The sequence below is a fragment of the Sturnus vulgaris genome, chromosome 7 (assembly GCF_052056855.1).
Source record: "Sturnus vulgaris isolate bStuVul1 chromosome 7, bStuVul1.hap1, whole genome shotgun sequence".
NCBI classification, from domain to species: Eukaryota; Metazoa; Chordata; class Aves; order Passeriformes; family Sturnidae; genus Sturnus; species Sturnus vulgaris.
The window spans coordinates 16,666,085-16,686,974 of record NC_142249.1 but is presented as its reverse complement, the minus strand read 5'-3'; the positions used below and the strand labels follow the sequence as shown (position 1 = coordinate 16,686,974).

At 39.5% G+C, this 20,890-nt stretch overlaps 1 protein-coding gene across 1 annotated transcript; it reads left to right on the top strand.

Moving 5' to 3' along the window:
- Window positions 1–1,295: 1,295 nt before the first annotated feature.
- On the top strand, window positions 1,296–14,048 carry ICOS (inducible T cell costimulator). The gene is made up of 6 exons (XM_014880337.2): window positions 1,296–1,446; window positions 7,083–7,121; window positions 9,081–9,419; window positions 10,879–10,988; window positions 11,593–11,683; window positions 12,214–14,048. The coding sequence occupies exons 1-5, from the start codon at window positions 1,389–1,391 to the stop codon at window positions 11,680–11,682; spliced, it is 636 nt and encodes a 211-aa protein (XP_014735823.2). The 5' UTR covers window positions 1,296–1,388; the 3' UTR covers window position 11,683; window positions 12,214–14,048.
- Window positions 14,049–20,890: the final 6,842 nt, after the last annotated feature.

Here is a 20,890-nt window from a genome sequence, read left to right as displayed (position 1 = left end):
ATACTTTTGGGCTTTAGAATTAAAAGCATACTGCAGAAGCTTTCTCTAGTTAGAGTTACTTAATTTTGGCCCCAGAGACTAGAGCTGAAAATTTATATCAACACCTGATTTGGCTCAGGTTTAGTTCTGACTGCAATTTTAAAAAATGCATAGATTTGCAGGGCTTTGGAAGGATTTGAAGAATGTAAAACTCTGCTAATGTCCCTGTGAATAGATATTTAGCAGTAAGAGTGAAAGACATTAAATCACTTTTTGAAGAAGAGTAAGCCAACATGTGAGGATTTCCTTACACAGTATAAAGTAGGAGTGAATCTGCAACAGTCATGTTATTTTCCAATTATTTGACCATTACAAGGACTCAACATCAGCAGTGTTTGTCAGGCACCACTAGCAGTCCTTTGTGTTTTCTCTTTGTGCAATCAGAAATGTAAACTTATATATAATATATATATAATATAATATAATTATATTATAATATATATTAATATATTATATTATAATATATTAAACATGATTTAGAAGCTGGTTTTCTTACATATTTTCTGCAGTAAAACTAGTATTGTAGACATAAATAAGCAGCCAGGATTAAATGATTGTAGAGCATGTTACAAAGGGTCCTAAAACATTCCCAGGATAAAGATGGATAACCGGCCAGGACAGAGTGTGCTGCACAAAGGCAAGGAAGAGGAAAGCAGAGAACCTTTTGACCTAAGGCCCTAGGGCACTGAGTCAGATCTCCTCTCACAGAACCACATGAAATTTCTCATTAAACTTCAGGCAAAACAAGCTTGATCTCCAGGATGGAAGTCACGCTGGAGTGAACAGTCACAGGGCCAAAGGGATCTTCCTGCAATTTGGCCATGTTCTTCCTTGGAATTTCAGGACCAGAACACATGAGAGACTCCAACCCCAAGAACAAATGGTTTTGACATAGAACAAGACCATTAGTTATGCAAAACCAGTCGAAACTGGTGGGGAGAAACCAGGTTGCCAGTTACAAATATTCATGTACTGTTAGTTAATACTAGTTGCTGACCATGGGTAATCTGCAGATGTCTGCTATAGATGACTGCAGCCTCGATTGTGATAGACTTTACCAGAAACAGTCTTTGCAAAGTCATCAAAAGTAATGTCAGAAAGTCTTTCATCCTCCTGTTTGTGACAGCAAACCATTAAGTATGAAAAAAAATTGAGCATTAAACCAGGTATGTGCGACAGCTAATGCTGACATAGCTATAATGTAGTCAGGGGACAAATGTTAAATTTAAAAGTCATCCTGGTTATCTTACAATTTTTCCCAGAGCCCACAAACCACTTCCTTTTCTACCCATGTGTTCTTCTTCACCTTCACAGTACACAGAAGGCTGGTGCCTCTGTGTCAGGCAGGCATGAAGGTGGTTGCTGTAATTTTCTGTGTCCTCTGCTTTCAGTTTGAAGCCCTGTATGGTGAGTAACATTTTGAATTATTCTCCTTGCAGTAGGTGTCTCTATAGAATATAACTTAGCCAATGATGGGAGACAGTAAATGAGGCATGATAGCAAGGAGTTGGAAGTAAAAAGGTAATGGAGGGTAACCGCTGCAAAAAGACTGCTCTCAAATCTAATACCACTAGCTGATGGGGAGAGAATTCCTGCCAGCATAGGACATTTGCTCTGAAACTAAAAAGTAAAAGTTTTCATTGTTTATGTTCTTTAGCTCATCTGCTCAGTGTTACCCTTTAGCTGTTTAGATTGTAGTGCTCCAGCCAGCTTCCCTTGATGGATATAAAATCTCATAGCAGCATGATGGTGAATAATAAAAAGAAACCAAGTTATCAATATTAAACCAGCTCTCGTCTGGGCAGGGAATTTTTATTAGATGAAAAATGTATATGGCATGGAAGAGTAGATGAGATCATTTGGGTGCAGGCTTGAAACACAGACTTAAAAGGAAGCATGGAATTCCTGTGCTGTGTTTGAGAAGGTGCACAGTGACAGTACCAGTCTCAGTCCAGCCTTAAAGATGGATGTAGCATTTAACAGGATTCAGCTATGTAAAGTAAAATATCACAACTTTGTAACCTCTCTGAAACCCACATGTTAATGGGTCAGCATGGAAATACAGATAATAACAGATTAAGAAGAGCCTTTTTTTCCATAAATATTCTGTCCAAGGATTTGGTATGATGCATCTTATAAGTAAGATCTGAGATTTAGTGTGTACAGTTACTAAACACTATCTAAATATGCTCTTTTGATGGTCATGCCAAGGGCTATTAAATTTTTGTTTCCAAAATTCTAGTGAAAAAGGGATAAAACTTGAGTACTCCTGAGGTTTCAGGAAGAACTTCAGTTTTCCTATAAATAAAAGCTAGTTTTCAGCTCTGTAGGTAATGCAGATACATTTTTGAAAGCTAAATAATATATGGATAGTATGCTGAATTTTCAGATTGAATGAAAAATGGGGGAAATCAAGAAAGACTAATTGTAATCAGCATCTCTCTAGGGAGCTCTCCTTGGAAGTTTTTTCCTAAATCTACAAACAAAAAATCCTTTCAGTTTGGTTACTTCTCACCTAGAGAATTTAGCATGAATACCAGACCAGCATGCTTTTACACATGACTGAAGCTATCTAGAAAGCCCTTCCTCATGGGAAGAAATAAACTGTAATTTTAATGGTGCAAATAATTGCAGCATTTCTTCCTTCTTTCTTCCTCCCTTCAAATATGGATGGTAGGATTTGGGCAGGGGACTGGGGAAAGGACACGACAAGAGAAAGAGACTGTGTGTATGAAGAAATGGTGTCTATCATGTTTTTTGTCTTACAGTATTCTCATACTGTAATGTTCTCAACATAACTTAGGTCATTAGGAGATGATATATATGTGTGCATATATGCATTATGATTTGATAACCCAATTGTGATAAAAGAAATTATTCATAAGAGCAGGGAGCCTCTCCATTTCCTGCAAAGAAGCACAGGCAATGGAATTTTGGAGTATAGAGCTGCAGGTAGGATTCCACAGCACTTGAGGCCCTTGCAATGAAACATTGCACTGAGCTTTTGCACACTAACATTTGCAAAGCATTATCACTCTTCACCCACAGATCTCCTGTTGTCAATACAGGAGGAAACCATAGTAATTTCTTAGAAGGGCTTCTGAAATAGTATCAACACTGGCTGTTCTTTCTGTGGTATGTTTTATATGAATTTCAGTATTTCTCAACAGAAATTATACCATAGAAATAATTCAGATAAAGATGGCTTCCTAGAATAAATCTGGCCATTACTGCTTTGCCCACAAGCACTCCTTCCTCACTTAATCCTGGATTCTTGAATGATAGAAACGTGTTCGTTTTAGGCATATGACTAATGACACTAAATTCACAGTGTCATCTTTCAGAGTGCCTTGAAAGTTTAAAACTATAGAATTTAAGAATTACGTGTAGTTTCATTATGCATTTAGTATTAACAAAACAAATGTGCTTGTTTTAAAGGCGGGGTCTGCAATTTCCTTGCTCATCTTCAGAGGCAAACACACACAAGGGAAATTTTGCTTGTTCTTTTTATCAGTAAGTTAGTTTTCTGAGAGCTGGGGCAGATCATACAAACAGCAAGAAAACCAAGTAACATTATTCTATTCTCTTGGCCTAAACACCAAGCTTGGAAAGTGATTGAAAGTGGTTTTAAAACTTCTGTTGGGAATGACTGAAATGCGCAATGGATTGGTGATGTTTTCAAATAGTGCTGAGTCTGTCAAAGAATAACTAGAAAGCTCAAAATTGCAATCTCATTAAAATGAAAATTACACACTTTCCATTTGCCTTAGTATCCAAGCACACTACCACAGAAATTCCCAAACTTCTGCCAAAAGGTTTTCCTGCTGCACTAAAGACGAAATTGAGATGGAAATGTACATGACTGTAAATACACATATACAAATGTACACACATGCAAGCTCTTCAGAGTTTAACATAACAAGATGTAACTTTCATACACATGTTAATCTCTTAGATTTATATCTAAACCACAATATTTGTCTTGGCACTCTGCTTCACATCAGGTGAGCCAGGAACAATTCCTTGCAACTCCACATTGTGACACTGCTAGGAAACAAACTAAAGATTTATTTCCTCTTTTCTCAAACCTTTATATGCGATTGAATAATCTTTTTATGAAAAATAACAAAAAGGAATCTTACAGCTGAATCTAAGCATTTTTACTGCTAAACCAATGAAATTCTACTGTTCAATTTCAACAATACCATAATGTATACTTTTATTCACATATTTTCGAGGTAGAATTAGGGAGAATTAGTCAGTGAATCTCTCAATATTACTGGATGTTTAAAGCCCAGGTTCCTATTGCACATGCTACTGAATGTACATTTGTTTTGACTGGAGCTTGGCAAGAAACATCCTAAATGTGTCCAGCCATTAACAACAGAGTGCTACAGGTCTGTATGATTACCTAGGAGTGAACGGGTACAAACAGACACAGAAGATCAGCAGTCAGGCACCAGGAGGGGGAATGAACAACTATTTAGTATTCAGTGAGTGTGTTCAAATTAGGAGCTGATGCAGAATAGCAAGTGAGTTGGAAATTTATATCAGCTCTCACCCATTGTGGTCATCCATGTAGACAATTTTCTGTTTTAATCTCAGGCACTGTTAATCTAATTCTAAAATGTGCTGCCTTTATCCTATGCTGAGCACACCCTCCTCTACGAGCACTTGTTTCAGAGGAATACTAATTGCATCACATTTACCAAAATGCTCATTCAGAGAAATATATTACTGAGAGTTCCTTGAAAACAGGCATTTTAGACTTCTGGGTTGGAGAGGATACAAAACAATCTTTCAGCTTGTCACAAGGTCACATGAACTAAATGCTTAATGACCCCTCTGCCCTCTTTCATTAAAAGCAAAGATTAAAACCATGATCTCTAACAAACATTTTAACCCACATGGTATGAGAGGGCAATTTCATTAGCTAACAGCCAAATTGAACTATTCTCAGAGACAAACAGAGAAAACAAATCTGATGTTGTTACTTTAGTGCTCAGAGTAGGGTTGTCCCAGAAGTGCCTGAAGGAATATGGCATCACTTTGCTCTGTAGCTGCCCTGACAGAGTCAGCATCTACCTTTCCTCTCAGGTGATCAGACCAGTGACAAATGTAGAGGTTTCGACTCCAGGCAGATGCTTCTCAAAAGTTAAGTTTATGCATTCATCATGCTCCCTAAATTCTGCTGTACATTTGGTCTGTTCTTCTCTTCCCTAAATTATTTGTTGGGTGTTGGGCCTAATTTTAAAGGTATGTGTTACCAAACTACAGGATGCCAAACATTTTACAGAGCATTTAAAATTACCTTTATCTCAAATACTGTCTTCATGGCAACAGTTTCCTTTCATCATGCAACATATAAGTAATCAAGAATTATTTCTTTATTTGACCTTTGCTTTCATCTTTTCAGACTATACAAAATTTCAAGGGCTTGCACTTTCTGGCTGTGCCTTCAGTGGTTCTTGAGCTCTATTCCACTGTAGCTTGGCAAGCTGTGGTTTTTCCCTGCCTTATCTTCACACTAGTGGTGCAAGATGCTAAATATCTTGTCTGTTATCATACAATTAAGTAATAGTCCTGAGAGAAGTACAGATAATAGAATTGTCACTGAATTAGATAAGGGTGCTGACAGTGCACAGTAAACTAGGAAGAATTTGATAACTAGGAAAATGGTAAATCAATCAAGAAGGGATAACAGTTTCTACTGCTCTCTAACTGAGCATTGCAAAGTGTCTTCCAGAAGTCCATTAGCTTCTGTGTTGCACTAAAGGTATCTTAAATGAGTATCATTCATTTTAATGCCCTTGCCAATGACAGTAACTGAGGAGCAAGAATTCAAAACAGGAAAAATACATGAACACTGAAAGACTGAAAGAATTGAGATCATACAATGGTAGCCAAAAGAGAATGATCCTATGTCTGCATATTTACAGACCAAATGTCAAAGATAACAGATGCCTTGGAAAAAAAAAAGATTATTCATACTATGCAATCAGTGCAATACCTGGCGCAGCTGGGGGTCTACTCTGTGTGGATCACTCTAGACCATCATTAGCTGTAACAAGAATAAGATAGTGCATCAAAGTCTTTAAGTATTTGCCCTGTATTTCTTTAGCATCATAAAATCCTGATGTAGATATATTTCATTCTAAGCAGCATCTGAAGAACTTACTCAGGCTACCAGAAAACAGGAACGGCAGATATATTTTTGTCTGTTTATCTATCTACCTATCTGAACATTTAATTTTAGGGCACTGCAAAAAGAAAAGAATCCAAATGAAACGCTATCAGACTGTGCTATGTTGCCAGTACTGACATACAAACCATTCCAAAGTGTTACCATAGTGTGTGGTGATGGAGGCAGCAGTTTAAAAAACAAAACCAAACAATTATTAAAAATGTGTCTGTGTTCTGTAATGAAGATCACCTATGAACAGTAAGAGAAAAAGTTGCTATTGGAAAAGGAACAAAACCATATGCATTGCTTGAATGTTTTCTTGATGTATGCATTGGAACATCATCCAGATAATTATAAGGTGTTTCGGTGTTGTGTCAAGCAGTGGGGGAAGCAGAACAAACATTGATGGATATGAGTACTTTGGTCTGGGAAAAATATAATGGTGGCTTGTTCTAAAATAGGACTCATGAGAAATCAAAAATATGCATTTTTATTTCAGGCAGATTTCCTCAGTATCTTGGTGAAAGAGTTTTACTTTCATGTCATTTCTATTTCTGAGGTAAAGGTATTAGTTTGCAAAGGTGTTTTAAGAATTTGTGAATGTTATATGAATTGTATACATGTGAACGTTGTATGATCAATATATATTCTTGCCTTGGGCATTTTCTTTCTACTTTGATTTTTATATTTCATTCTTTTATCATATCATATGACTTTATAGTGTAGCACAGAAAGAATCAGACAGGATAATGATATAAATTATAAAACAGCTTCAGCATCTTAACATTGCAGGGTTAACCCTCTGTTCCTCCTTCGCTCTTCTTGAATTTTAAACAGAAAACAATTTTGTATTTTTCAGGAGTTGACAGCTGCTCATCATGTGCGTGCAAAAATATAGGTAAGATGCATTTGCCTAATTTGGTTTACGGTTTTAAATGCCTTTCTACATCCAAAAATACTGCCCTTAAAGGAAGGACACTTACTGCACATTTTAACATATTTTTGTTTGAAGGAGTTTTCTGTGATATTGGTTGCTGACTTTACAAAGTCAAATTGTGAGGTAGCAGGACGTCTTCAGCCAGTTCACTTTCTTTGCTTCTCCAAGAAGTTTATAAAATGAGAGTCACACAACATCTGAGAGCTTTTCATAGAGATTTTGAGAGAGTGAAATGGGATTTCTGGATTGCATGTGGGTGCACGCACACAGTAACCTTTGTCCCCTACTCTTTCCATTATCAGCAATAATGATGCTGTAGTCAACTAAGTAATTAGGTTGTGCCTAATTATGTCTCAAATCATAATCTATTCCACAAAGACAAGTCAGGTCCTGTGGTTAAAGCAGTCATGTAGGAATTTGAGGCTCACATCCTATTTTCAATTTTCAGCTACATCATCAAACTAGCTGGGCTGCTGGGCCCAGAGAGTGGTGGTGAATAGAGTTACACCCACCTGGGCTCAGTTTTGGGGCCAGTTCTGTTTAATATCCTTATCAATGACTTTGATGAGAGGTGCACCTTCAATAAATTTGCAGACAACACCAAGTTAGGTGGAAGTATTAGGTGGGAGTATAGGAAGGCTCTGGACAGGCTGGGTCAATGGGTCGAGATAATTGTATGAGGTTCAACAAAGCCAAGTGCAGGTCCTGCACTTGGGTCACAACAACCCAGGCAGCCCTACAAGCTGGGGGAAGAGTGTCTGGAAATCTTCTTGGTAAAGATCCTGAGGGCGCTGGTCAACAGCCAGCTGAACATGAGCCAGTGTGTGCCAGGTGGCCAAGGAAGCCAGTGGCATCCTGGCCTGTGTTAATTATTGTGTGGCCAGAAGATCAGGGCAGTGATTGTCCCGCTGTACTCGGCACTGGTGAGACCATACCTTGAATTCTGTGTCCAGCTTTGGGCCCCTCAATACAGGAAAGACACTGAGGAGTTGGAGTGGGTCCAGAGGAGGCAACAGAGCTGATGAAAGGAGTGGCTGAGGGAGATGGGGGTGTTTAGCCTGAAAAAAAGAGGCTCAGGGGAGAGCTTGCCATTTTCTACACCTACCTGAAGGGAGGTGCAGCAAAGTAGGATTCAGTCTCTTCTCCTAAGTGACAAGTCAAGGGAAAATGGCCTCAAGTTGCACAAGGAGTGATTTAGACAGAATTTTAGGAAAAATTTCTTCACTGAAAGAGCAGTCAAGCATTGGAACAGGCTGCCTGGAGAAGTGGTAGAGTCATTACCCCCAGAGGAATTTAAAAGACATGTCGGTGTGGCACTTAAAGATGTGGTTTAGTGGTGGACTTGGCTGGGCTAATGTTTGGACTTGATGATCTTAAGGGTCTTTTCTAATCTAAATGATTCCATAATTGCATGTTCAGTAGGGGACAGATTATGACCCATAAACCAGAGATAATTATTATCATTATCATCTTTGTCCCACTTGTTTTCTCTATGAATAGGACAATCTAACACTGAGGCAGCGATTATACATCTATACAATGTTTGGTCCAGGGGACCTTTAAACAATATCTAGTAACTGATATTGTAAGTAATATTAGTAACTTCACCATTTAGTAGCTTTAGTAGTAAGTAACATTATCAAGATCACTGATCTAATGCTAACAGTGATCTCTCCAGCCTTAGAGCAGATAACAGGCCAGGTCTCGTTTATTTTATCAGTAATGTCTGGCACAACCAGAATAATGCACTAGTATCTCATTGTGAGGGCTGCTTTTCACAGTCACGCTGTTCTGAGTACCTACATGTCTTAAATTACAATCACACGGTTCATTTGTTTTGTTTAAATTAGTTTCTTAGCACTTTAAGGATTCTTTTCACTACTATGTGTGCAACTATACTTACTGTTTTCATGTCTTCAGATCAGGTTTATGTCTCTGATGTCCAGGTGATGGGGGAATTTGAAAATGGAAACTTCAATTTCACATTTCCCAACCCCAAAAATGCGAGTGCGTTCAGTATTACCCTCTTCAAAGGGCGTGAAAAGAAGAAAATCTGTGCACTCCATTTGAATGAAAAGAAAGTTATCTCCGAGAGTAATGTCAGCTACTGTCAGACACACAGTTCAAGTAACAGCACCACTTTCATTCTTAAGAATCTCAAAGGAAAACATATCGATGTTTATACCTACTGCCTGGAGATATTCTTACCTCCTCCTTACATAGATTGCTGTCTGAAAGAAACTTATTTGTACATCCAAGGTAAGTTTAGTTCTCTTCTCCCCTCACTTTGGTTTACTGATAAGTAGACACTTGGTATAGTTATGTTGCAGTGAAAAATGTCACTAGAGTTCACATAGCTAATTACCAGGCAGCTTAAAACTACGTAGCATGGGGCTGGTAGTAGTGGAGCTGTGTTGGCACACTGCTCAGCATGTCCTCTCCATATTTATTCATCTTCTTGGGCAGGTTTTGCAGTCTATGCTGAGCTTTGTATAGTGGTGGTGGCACCCAAGTTAGCTTGACTACAGCTTCTTGAGTACTGCAGTGTCTCCTTTGCCTGCAATAGCAATTTCTCTTGTCCATTTTTAAAATTGCTGAGTGTAAATGTTAAGATTATGTCTAGCTAGTGGGGAAAAAAAATCCATTCTGAGAGCTATCTTCAAAAGCCTAGGATTAAAGGAAATCGATTGTCAAATATCCATCCTAGTAGTGGTACATGGAACTCTTGGATACTGAGGTGTGAAGAAGATGGTGTTCACCTCTGTGAAGCAGAACTTCAGCTTTAGGGCCTTCTTAGAGCAGGAGAGATCCACAGCTCTTGAGAATTTTTGGCAGTTTACTGAGAAGGGCTTGGACTAAGTCTGGAAGACTAACTGCTCAGGCTTTAATTTTGACCTGACTTTCATTCAGTGGCACTATAGTATACTAAACTGAAAGAGTTAATAGTGGTTTTGCTCACACCAATTCCTGGTTCTGTGTACAGTTCAGCTGCAGCATGGTACTGCCTGTTGTCCTTCCCTTACTTTCTTTCCCTCTCTCCCAACACAAGGAGAAACAAAAGATAAAAGCTGAAATGCTACAGCAATTACATGGTTGAGTCAAGTTGTCTCTCAACCCTCTCTGTATTTAAAAACCTTCTCAGAATCAGGCTGTGACATTCGGTTTTGTCTGCAGTGTCCATTTCCACTTGTATGGATAACCAGATGTTCAGAGCTTTTTCTAAATGTTTCACATGCTGTCATATTTTCTCCCATATCTGGGCAAGCGCAATCTTGAGTACCCCAGCCTGCCTCCCTATCCAAACATAACTGCCAAAGTCTTCCCTTCTCTTGACCAGGCTGCCCTTTGAATCACCTGTGGTACTCACTGCATATAGGCTTAAACCTTGTTCAGATTTGAAACACCATGTTGGAGGTTGGGATTTTTCTGTTTTTTTTTTTTTTTTCTTCCTCAGCATGCTCTCAAGCCTGGCTTAGTTTCTTTTCAGTCTACTTTCAGCACTGTGTACCAAGTTTCCCCTCTCTTTCTGAAAAAATGCCATCTTCTGCTTCCTACTGAATACCTTTTCCAAGGTGGCAATTCACCTCAGCAAAATCCTTCTTCAGAGTTCACTTTTGCTAATTTATTAATATGAAGAGGAAAAATAATTGAAGTTATCTGTAGAAGGCAAAAATTAAAATTATCAGTAATGACTTTTTTTTTGCCTCCCTGTCTTCAGATAAGGAGGACTGCTTTTCACTCGGACTCATGTCATGGATAATTATCAGCCTGATCATTTTTGCCATTTCCTGTGTCTGCTGTGTTGTGGCCTGTTGCTTAAGGAATAAGGTATGAAAATATATGAGATTATGCAGAACCCTTCTTCCAAAGGTCATGGATGGGGAACTTGATTTAATGAGATGTAGAGAGTGGGACAGGCACATACTCACTCAGTATGTGCTGTGTTTTTTGACAAAACGACTGAGTTTTTTAATTTACCACTGGAATTCAAGTCATTGATGACAGTAGCTCAGATTTAATTTTTCTGAGACAGAATTGTTTATTGATTTAAAGGCTTGGAACCAAAGGAAAGAGGAGAAATGCTGTGCAGGTCAGCAAAATTACTTTGGCAAGCAATTCACCTGATTGTTTTCTTTAAGAAGGGGAAACAATCATCAGTGGAGCAATTCCAACACTGTTTTGTTGCAAAACCACTTAGATTCGACTCAGAAAATAAGAAAGAACATGAACATTAGCTATTCTTTTGGGCAATGTGTGTTTTTAACTTTCGGTTTGTTTTATTGTAAGTTTTCCATGTGAGTTTGTCATGTCTATTCTGACCTTAAAGTTCCCACTGAAAACAGAGTAACTGCCCCACTTAATGAACAAAGGCAGGAGTGGCAAAGGTAAGTGACCACAAATTAAATTAATGGCATTTTCTCTCTTTTGGCAGAATCAGAGGAGTGAATCCAACTCCCATGAGTACAACAGTGAATACATGCCCATGGCAGCAGTGAACGCAGCTAAAAAAACAAGAATCTGAGGTTGTGTTAAGCCCAGTTGTAACTCTGCTTGTGTCTGTTGCAAAGCTTTCTCTGGGAGGGGAACTCTTTGCTATATCTGCCATTGATTCTGGGTGGGTGGGTGACCGGGTGGGATTGTTACAACAGCTTGTTAATGGAGTTCATGTTGCCACATTGAAGGAAGACAAAACTAAATGCAAAATCTCTGGAAACCTTTTGAATCATAACAGTGGGCTGGTTCCTCAAAATGCCACTGCTTCATGTCTGTGTAAAGTAATGACCTTTTGCATGAGGGAGAGATGCACACCTGTTCTGTCCAGATTCTTCAGATGATGCATGGTACCCAAAATCTCTGTGGGGAAGTGATTTACTAAATTTATGAGTGTTACTGGCTAAGGGCAAATATTCTATAGAGAATGAGGAACTTCCTGACTACTTAAGCCCTACAGAAGCTACGAGACAAGCAGTTTTGGATACAGAGCAGAAGCAGAATTTGGACTTATTCAGATATATGAGTGCTGCACATAACTGATTCTCCATTTCTATTCTAGGTATAAGTTGCTTGTGGCATGGAAATTTTGGGATCAACGTTTTCCAGCTACTTGAACTTGGACAATGGGAAATCAGCATTTCCCCACCTTTCCCAGCCTCCCTGAGCTCTCATGCTGGCCCTGTGCTCAGTCATCTGACACCCACTGTAGTACTGTTCTGAGCTGTGTTTTGCTCTAGACTTGTTTGTGAACCAGCACCCTGCCTGATCCACTGACTTGGACATGAAACGATAACAACGTGTTAAAGACGTCAGCTTTTAGTTGAAGAAAATGTAAGATTCCTGTAGTGCTGCTACAGAGAGAACTTTTATTTTCTAGTCTCCTTTATGATAAACTTTCCACTGGGAACAAACAAAAAGACTACCTCCAAAGCCAATCCCTGTGGTACAGCCATACTGCCATGTATTGCACATGCCCTTCTCATAGGGTTAGCTTGTCAGGGGAACAAAACCTGAGAGAGTACAGCAGAGATTTCTCTGTGACACGCTGCCTCAGTTACGTGCATTTGCATTTTTTGTATTTGTGCTATCAATACATTTTTGCCATTCACACCTTGGAGCTCCCCTTATTTAACTAAATCCTGAGTGCTTTTACTAGCAGAGGAATATATTAGAAGAAGAAGATGGATATATTGGAACTGCAACTGCTCCTTAAGTCAGTTCAAACCTACAAGGTCTGTCCCTAAACTAGGAGGCACGATCTCTCCTATTCATGTCTTGCAGCACAAACACAACACAATCCCTATGGCCAGTATATTCATGGACTCTGCATTGCAATTATCTTCCTCTTGTGGTTTGACATGAAATGTGTACAACTTCCCCAGAGTGTTCAGGGGTTACTTGACCTGCCTCAAATTGCTCAGTGCCTTCAGTACGAATGAAATTATCAATCTTTCATGCTCCATATGAAATCCATGAAAACTGACCACAAATGACCAGCTATGAATCCAGCCTGCATATCTTGCCAGACACCTTTGGGCTGCTGGAACCAGAGCAGTACATTGATTTTGAACCTCTCTGTAATACATTAGAAAACCCCAAACATTGGTCAGAGGATACTATTGAGAGAGATGCACGACCTGCTTGTCTGGCAAACAGAAGTCTGGTTTCAAATTGGGTAGGGCAAAAGGGGACGAGGAGGAAATAAGCTGGTACATCAAGAACAGTGTTTTCCTCAATAAACATCTGGATATGCAGAAGAACTGTGGATAGAAGGTGCAAATTGCTAACTGTGACATTAAACAAATGAAAATGAGTAAAGCATCAAATGAGGCGGGGACTGCCAATTGCACAGCCCTGCTCAGCTAACCAGCCCCTAGGCAGAGGTGGAGAGAGGAGTCCTGGTGTGTTGGACCACGTTACATTTTCTCCCACCATTCTTTGACAAATTACTCGACCTCCCCAGCAAACTAAGCTCACATCTGTACATCCATAAATACACTGATGTCATGATTAAAAAAAAAAAAAATTGATGAAATTATTGTATTTGAAAATTATTGGTGAAAATAGCTAATATCTACTACCTATGAGAAGAACTGGATGCAAGATCCTATGTAAGAATGGAGAGTCCTAGCCCCTGGAACCTTTCACCAGACTGAGAAGGAAATTCAAGAAATAAAGAGTTTCTGAAAGAAGGAAAAACTTGAGGTTTGCCTTGGGATGTTGCTGGATAAATGACAAATGTGGAAGCAGTTCAAAATACATTTATACTACACTGAAGAGATAAATGATTTATATTCATTATAAAAAAGCTTGTGGAAGTCTCAGGTTCCATTACTTCTTTCTTTTTGGAAAAAGATATTTTTACCCTTAATAAAACATTTTTTTATTATGCCATATGTGTCCATAAGAACATTCATGCATGCATGCAGGTCATGTGAAAGAATTAATCTCAGTGAAATCTACAGCACAGTGGAGAGAGAGTTCAGGGCAATTTATCCCTTATAACATTTTAATGGGTAATAGTAAAGGACCTAGGAAAAAAAAATATTAGAAAACTGAAAACCAAAAATTTGGACCTGTTTCTAGGCAGTGAGGTAATGACACTTTTGCATGTGTTTATTTCCTATTATTTTTATGAGAAAGTGTTTTTTTCATAATGTCCCACATATTCTTCCTTTTCTTTAATCCCTTATGCAATATGCTTATGTTCCAGATTATTTTGGGATATTTTCAATTTCTTTCTGCCATTTTCCAATACCTCCAAATCAAAAGGAGATGGAAAAAGATAAAGGATGATGGAATGAGTAAAAAAAGAAAAAACTATGTAAAGATAACATGAACCAAATCTATAGAATGTGTGACAAGAAATGATTAAAAGAAAAGAAAATAAAAAATGACTCTCAGTAAGACTAAACAAAAAGTCTGATATTCTAACAGGTCATCACTTCAAAACCTAAAATCTCTCTTTGGAAACTCCCAGTTTTGGGAAAACACTATTTCTGGAGGAAGGATAAATTATTAATATATCATAATTTGAACACCTGCATATCTTGAGATGGTTTGAAATGCAAACCTTGATACGTATTTTGCAAGTTTATCTTCCCAAGCTGAATTATGAACCCAAGTATGAATGTTCTTGGAGTTTAATGATTAGCTTTAAGACTGCAATTTCATATCTAATATATAGGATAGGGAATGAAATGACACTAAGAGGACCATTTTCCCTTAGTACAGGTATTTTATTGACTTCAAAGTTCAAATAGTTCTAAACTCTATCATATTTCTTACAGCTTTGGAAGTTTATTTAAGGCTGGGGAAAAGAGGCTCCCAAACTTGAGTAAAGCAAACAAATGAATCAAAATGAGGATTGAAGATATGACACACCATTATTCATGAAGTGTTTTATAATGTGGGAAGTTCCTTATACATTTGAATGAATAAGTTGCCATGCAGAAAAATACAGCAAAAAGAAAAAAAATACAGGTATTTGAAATTATTTAGTTAAAAATAAATCCATGTGGTCAGTAGGGACTTCTGCTCATACAAGATTTACTGGAGAGCTGGATCTAAGACTCTGCCTTCATTTGACTTTTGCTGCAATGGGACACTCCATATACCCAAGTCCCTTAAATTGTCCAGTCCATCACGGTTATAGCAGTCTACCCACTGAGATAAAATTCTCCCATTTCCTTGAGAGATGAAGGTTTGTATTTATGTTCTGTGATTAGGAGTTCAATTCAGTGAGTGGGGTTGCTTGGAGAAGAAGGAGAAATAGGAAGGATTAAACAGCTTCTCTGGCAAAATGAGCTGGACAGTTATGAACTGGAGATATGAATAAGAGGTCAAGGGGGTGAACTTCATTTAAATGAGCATGCCTGAGCTATTTAATTCCTCTTGGGAACAATTAGTTCTTGTATGGCTTGAGATCAATTTTTAAAAAGAGATAAATTAGCTGATTATCAACAAGAAAGATTTAGCTGCTGCACACATCATTTTTTAAAACGGCAAACATTAACAAATTTGAAATATTGAATGTCCTCCACATATTAAATCCTGCAACACTCCTCCCAGTTTTTTGTACTCTGTTGGCAAATCCATCACCAATGATATTTCATCCTCTGTCTCAATGCACTGCAGCAGCAAGTTTCACTGCAGATTATATATTGTATTGCCATCTCTCAAAATTGAGGCCAGGATTTAAGGTCTGGATCGTGCAAAGACTTGCAAGGGGGAATTCCCTTTCACCTGATGAGAAGGAAGGCTCGTTTGCTGCCCTAGGGATCTTCTGGAAAAATCCCTGAAACACTGAGAAAAGTGGAAGTTATGTTAGCTCCGGCTGATGAGAGCAGAAGGGAGCTTATTGCCTTCCAAGGATGGCAGTCTGAACATAATCTATGGAGTATGAGAGCACTGCATAGGCTTTTCAGGCTCTTGAGGCCAAACAGTAGAGGAAGAAGCTCAGAACTGGGATTCTCAGTCCTTTATTTGGCTACTTTCCTCCACAAAATGTAAGAAATTTCTTTTAGTCTACTCAGTCAAATAATTCTCCCTTCGAAAAACTAGTCCCCCTCCTTAAAAGAACAAGCCAAAACCCCACCACACCCCTGAAAAAAAAAAATAAAAAATTGTTCATTAAGGCTCTTTTGGGCCCAAGTGAAACAATGAATGCTGTATTAAGCAGTTGGATGAGTGCCAGCAGAACTGCCTGGGTTGATGCTCCTTTCTATGGGGCTATCACACAGCTGGGCTGGACCAGGACCATGAGACAAAGGGACAACAGGATCTCCCAAGGGGATCACAGCTTAGTGCTGCTGCTCTCATGAAACGGAGCTATACCTCAGTAGCTCTTGCTATCTACATCCTTGAAATCCAGATCAATGCTTCTATTTCTGTCCCTTCTCCTGGCTGTGTCTCTGCTGCTCAGTCACAACCACAGCTCCACGGAAATCTACCTCATTCCACACCCTGGCTCTTTTTAATGCCTGTACTTCAGAAGCCCAACCAGGAATTCCCCTCCTGCAGCTGGGTAGTGCTCCAGCACATCAGCTGCCAGCAGCAGGAATTTACTGTGGCTCAGTTGTGTAGAAAGGGGAACTCAGGGGAAGGGCCTGGCAGAAAGCTCTGCTTGGTTATACTGTGGTCATGAAGGAGAAGTTAAAAGACATTGTAATGGCTGTGTTAGAGGGATGTGTGGGTTTCAGGAGTATAGGAAAGAAAAACTAAATTAAAGGATTTACTGTTCAGGGAGCTGCAATATCTCACAGCCATGACACAGCCCCATTTGCAATAGAATTTGGCAAATATTGCCTCTGGGGACAGGTAGCTTTCAGAAAAATATCTGATCCACCCAATTAATTGACAAAACCGTAGCCAGACAGCAACTTCTATCACTTACAGACCTTCTGTAGGCTACAATAAGCAATCTTTAAGGCAACATAAAGTACTTTTCTTCTTAAAAGAGCCATGTTTTTTACTCAAAAAGCTGTGGTTTTTTGTTTGTTTTTTTTATTAAAACATGCAGCCAGTGAATAAGGATCTCTTTCAAGCACAGTTCACTTATTCAGCAAAACAGTCCCTGGCCTGGGGCATCATCTGTAGGATGGTCTGATGCAGACACTGTCCTCCCAGACACTGTTCCCACAGTTTTCCATCTGTGAAGGAGCTGGTCACTCCCTGACAGGGCTGTGCTGTCAGCCAGACAGGCATCCTCAGTGGTCTGCAACACTCTGGCCTGGCCAAGGAGCCACATCAAGGCAGTGCAAGAGATGCTGCTGAGCATCTCTTCTGTATTTCCTTCTTTCTTTTTCACACTATCAAGGCAAAGTGGTACGAAGCATTTCCTACTGCAACATCATCAGCTTCAAAAGCTAAAGGAAACTTCATCTGCATCAGGAATCCAACCCAGATGAATCAGGCCTTGTTTTTCCTTCCTACTAACTGGGTTGATAATCTTGCTGTTCCAAGATCAAAGAAAAAAGTATGCTCTTTACTGGAAAATACAGACATACTAAAGAAAACAGCCACCCATGTTAAATTGTGGCTCATGAGTCATAATTTCCACCGAAAATTTGAGTAAGAGAAATAACCTTTTCAGTCAAGATGAAGAAAACATATGTTTTACTTAATGAGAAAAGAGGCCTCTGTATGTTTTAAGAAAAATCCTGCCACTAGGCACAATTATTAAACAATAATCTCCAAGTGACCCAAATGCCTTCAGCACACAGATCCCAGCTCTCCTGTAATTAGAACGAGCCAAAACATCTCACAGAGACTTGAACAGTGTTCTAGCAATGGTGACCTATTTCCCTTTCAGTGACAAAAAATGTTCCATTAGTAGACACCAATGAAAACAAGAGCTGTGAATAAAAACAAGCAGAGAAACATTGCTACAGTTACGGCAGCAGAAAAAAGCCACATGCAGTGGATTTTTTAAATGCAGACATTCAGTCAGATCACTTTGATGGCTCATCAAAGCATCCCATCATGAAGTGGTGGCCAACCCATCTTGGCCATGGAATCCTTTCTTAGTCATTTTTAAGGTACACTTTCTCTGCTTTCTGTGGTGATGGCAAATGCAGATAAAGAACCTGGGTCTAGAGCAAGGGCAACAAGGATAATTTTCAGGCATTAAGGTGCAACTGAGGAATTCAGAAAGGACCTGCTTGTGTCTGTGCCACCTCGAGTTGTTCAGCGATGTTGTCCTAAGAACCCAGTAGCAGAAAAGTGCTATTCCTTTGCCTACATTAGTAGGTCTCTGAAGCCATACTCCAGCAGCTCAATTCACATGTGTTGTCACAGGATAAATGGCTGAAAGGGATTTTTAAAAAATGGGTAGGACATATGAGGAGAACATGACTCACTCGGATGCCACAGCTGCCTGAATAATGCAGTGTTTCATCCCAAGGGCCTGGGGACAGCACTTCACCAGTGACTTCACTGCAGCAGGTCACAGGCTTGGAGAAGGGATGGAGCATGTTCTGCACTCTAAGGGTTGCATCCTCACAGTACCATCTCAAGGAGTGCTAATGAACTTTGTGTGAAGAATTCAGGCTTAAAGTACCAAATCCAGATTTTTAATCAGAACTATGGCTTTGCCTTTCCCACATGACTGCCAGTGACTAGTGGACTACAGAGGTTTCTTTCTCCCATACTCACCCCACAGAACCTTCAGCCTGGTTCAGGTCATTTAAATCACCCCTCATGGGAGGGGTTATTTGATAACCAGGTGTATGCTCAATAATTTGCTCTGCATTGGGTGAGCCCCATGCTATTGACACCATTATAAATCACCTAATTAGGCATTTTGCAGCTGGGTGCTGGCTACACACTGTGCCTGCAGAGACGGTGGCTCATATCTGCCAAGGACAAAGGAACACCTATGAAAGTTGCCAACTTAGGCAGTTATTATGCCACTATCTTGTACATCATTGTCTGGTATCTTACACATGACCAGTGTTTTCTGTGTTTCCTATGACACAGACTAATACTGCTGTAAGGAAACTAGCAAGCTTGTTTAGAGCTACCCCAGTTACTGCCCCTTGTACAGGCAAAATTCAGGCTGGCAGTAAGGTTTTAGTGAGTGAGGGAAGCAGGAAAGAGACCCTGGAATAAGTGGGGTATGGCTAGAAGAAAGAGCTGGAAGGTTTCAGGCATGTGTACGAGGAAGAAGGGGGGTCTTGTTCCCTTCTCATTCTTTCCCTTCTGCTACCTCACTCCTCTGGGTTACAGAATTCCCACCTGGGACCTTGTGATACTGATGCTTAATTTCTTCTCCTGCAAGTGCCTCTGCCCATGCTGCTGCAGTTCTGAAGGGAAGGAAGACAAGGAAGGGTTTTGCATGTAACTCTGCTCATACAGGAAGCAGGGTGGAAGAGATGAGCCCTGCCCTACAAAGCAGATGAGGACTATCCTTTACCCGAACTTCAGGAAAGAGCTGTTCAATGCCTGCAAACTGAACTGGGTCCCTCGAAATGAGGAAGCGAAAATTGAAAGAGGCTAAACAGATGAAGAGGAATCAAACTTGTTCCTGTTGATAACTTGTATTCAAGTAAGGCTTTACAAAGCCACTTTATTTCAGTGCAAACTGTACAGACAAACTTTAATAAAACTCCAAACTCTGCAAAAGTTAAATGATCTGGACTTAACCAAGGTTGAGATTTTGGTTAAATTTGCTTAAAATACAACTAAACTATGAATACTTTTTCCACATATGGCTACTTTTGATTTGACATCAAAGTAATGCAAATTTCACATTACTTTCAGGATGTGCTTGTATTGTAGTAAAAAATTTGATAAAGCTCTATGGTTTTCATCAGATCTGCTTACACATTTAAGCTAAATTCAATCCCTTTATTTGCAGAGATAACTTAAGTAAGATGAACTCAAATAAAATGAAGAGTCAAACTGGTTTTCTCTGGTTTCTCTGCTGGAAACTGCTAACAACTTTTCAGGCCAGTTCCAGCACTGCTGCAGTAAAGCTCCCACTGAAGACTCCCTCCCCCCCTGTCCTCTGTTAGAGGTCCCTGGGAATTTCCCTTCCAGGCAGCTCTCTGGTGTCCTATGTAGGGCTGGATAATCAGGACTAGCTTTCTTCAAATTTTTTCTGGGTCTTCAAGTTTTTTCAGGACCACAGATTTTCACAGATTTCTGTGACTATCAGTAAGAGACTTCAGCACAGTAAATAACAGGGTTGAAAATGGCATAAAACAGTCTCTTGATGCAGACACTGACTTATATTGTTGCCTCTTCTACATCAAAAAGGATTGAGAACAATGCAAAGAGCATGAAAAGTAGCTGGGCTGCGATTTTGCATATGTGGATCTGGGCTTACAGAACAATTCTGCTGACACCTGCACCTGTTGGTAATTCCAGGAGAATGCACTGAACATACACAGGGCAATGTTTAGGGTGTTCATGCAGCACTGCAAAACATCACAGATAATGATGTTTGCAAATAACCGTAGAAGAAAATAATAGAAATGTGAGTTCACATATGGACAATCAAGCCCTTGTCTGGAAGTTCAGCTGATGAAGCCAGCCAAAAAAGCATTTCTCAATGTGCCTCTGCTCTGTGGGGCTACCAGCAACACGAAATAAGTGAACTATTTTCATAATGAAACTACGCATGCACAACCCTAAAGGCACAGAGTAAGCAGATCTGTTAGGAGATGGTACTCTCTCCCTGATTGTATTCAAAGCAAGCATATGCTGCTACCAGCAGTCTGCCTTCTCAACAA

What these genes read in the sequence shown, in the direction of transcription:
- ICOS (XM_014880337.2), top strand. Translation starts at nt 1,389, where the DNA reads ATGAAGGTGGTTGCTGTAATTTTCTGTGTCCTCTGCTTTCAGTTTGAA. An exon ending in ATGTGCGTGCAAAAATATAG is followed by an intron (nt 7,122 to 9,080) that starts GTAAGATGCATT and finishes TCATGTCTTCAG; the next exon opens with ATCAGGTTTATGTCTCTGAT. An exon ending in CCTGTTGCTTAAGGAATAAG is followed by an intron (nt 10,989 to 11,592) that starts GTATGAAAATAT and finishes CTCTTTTGGCAG; the next exon opens with AATCAGAGGAGTGAATCCAA.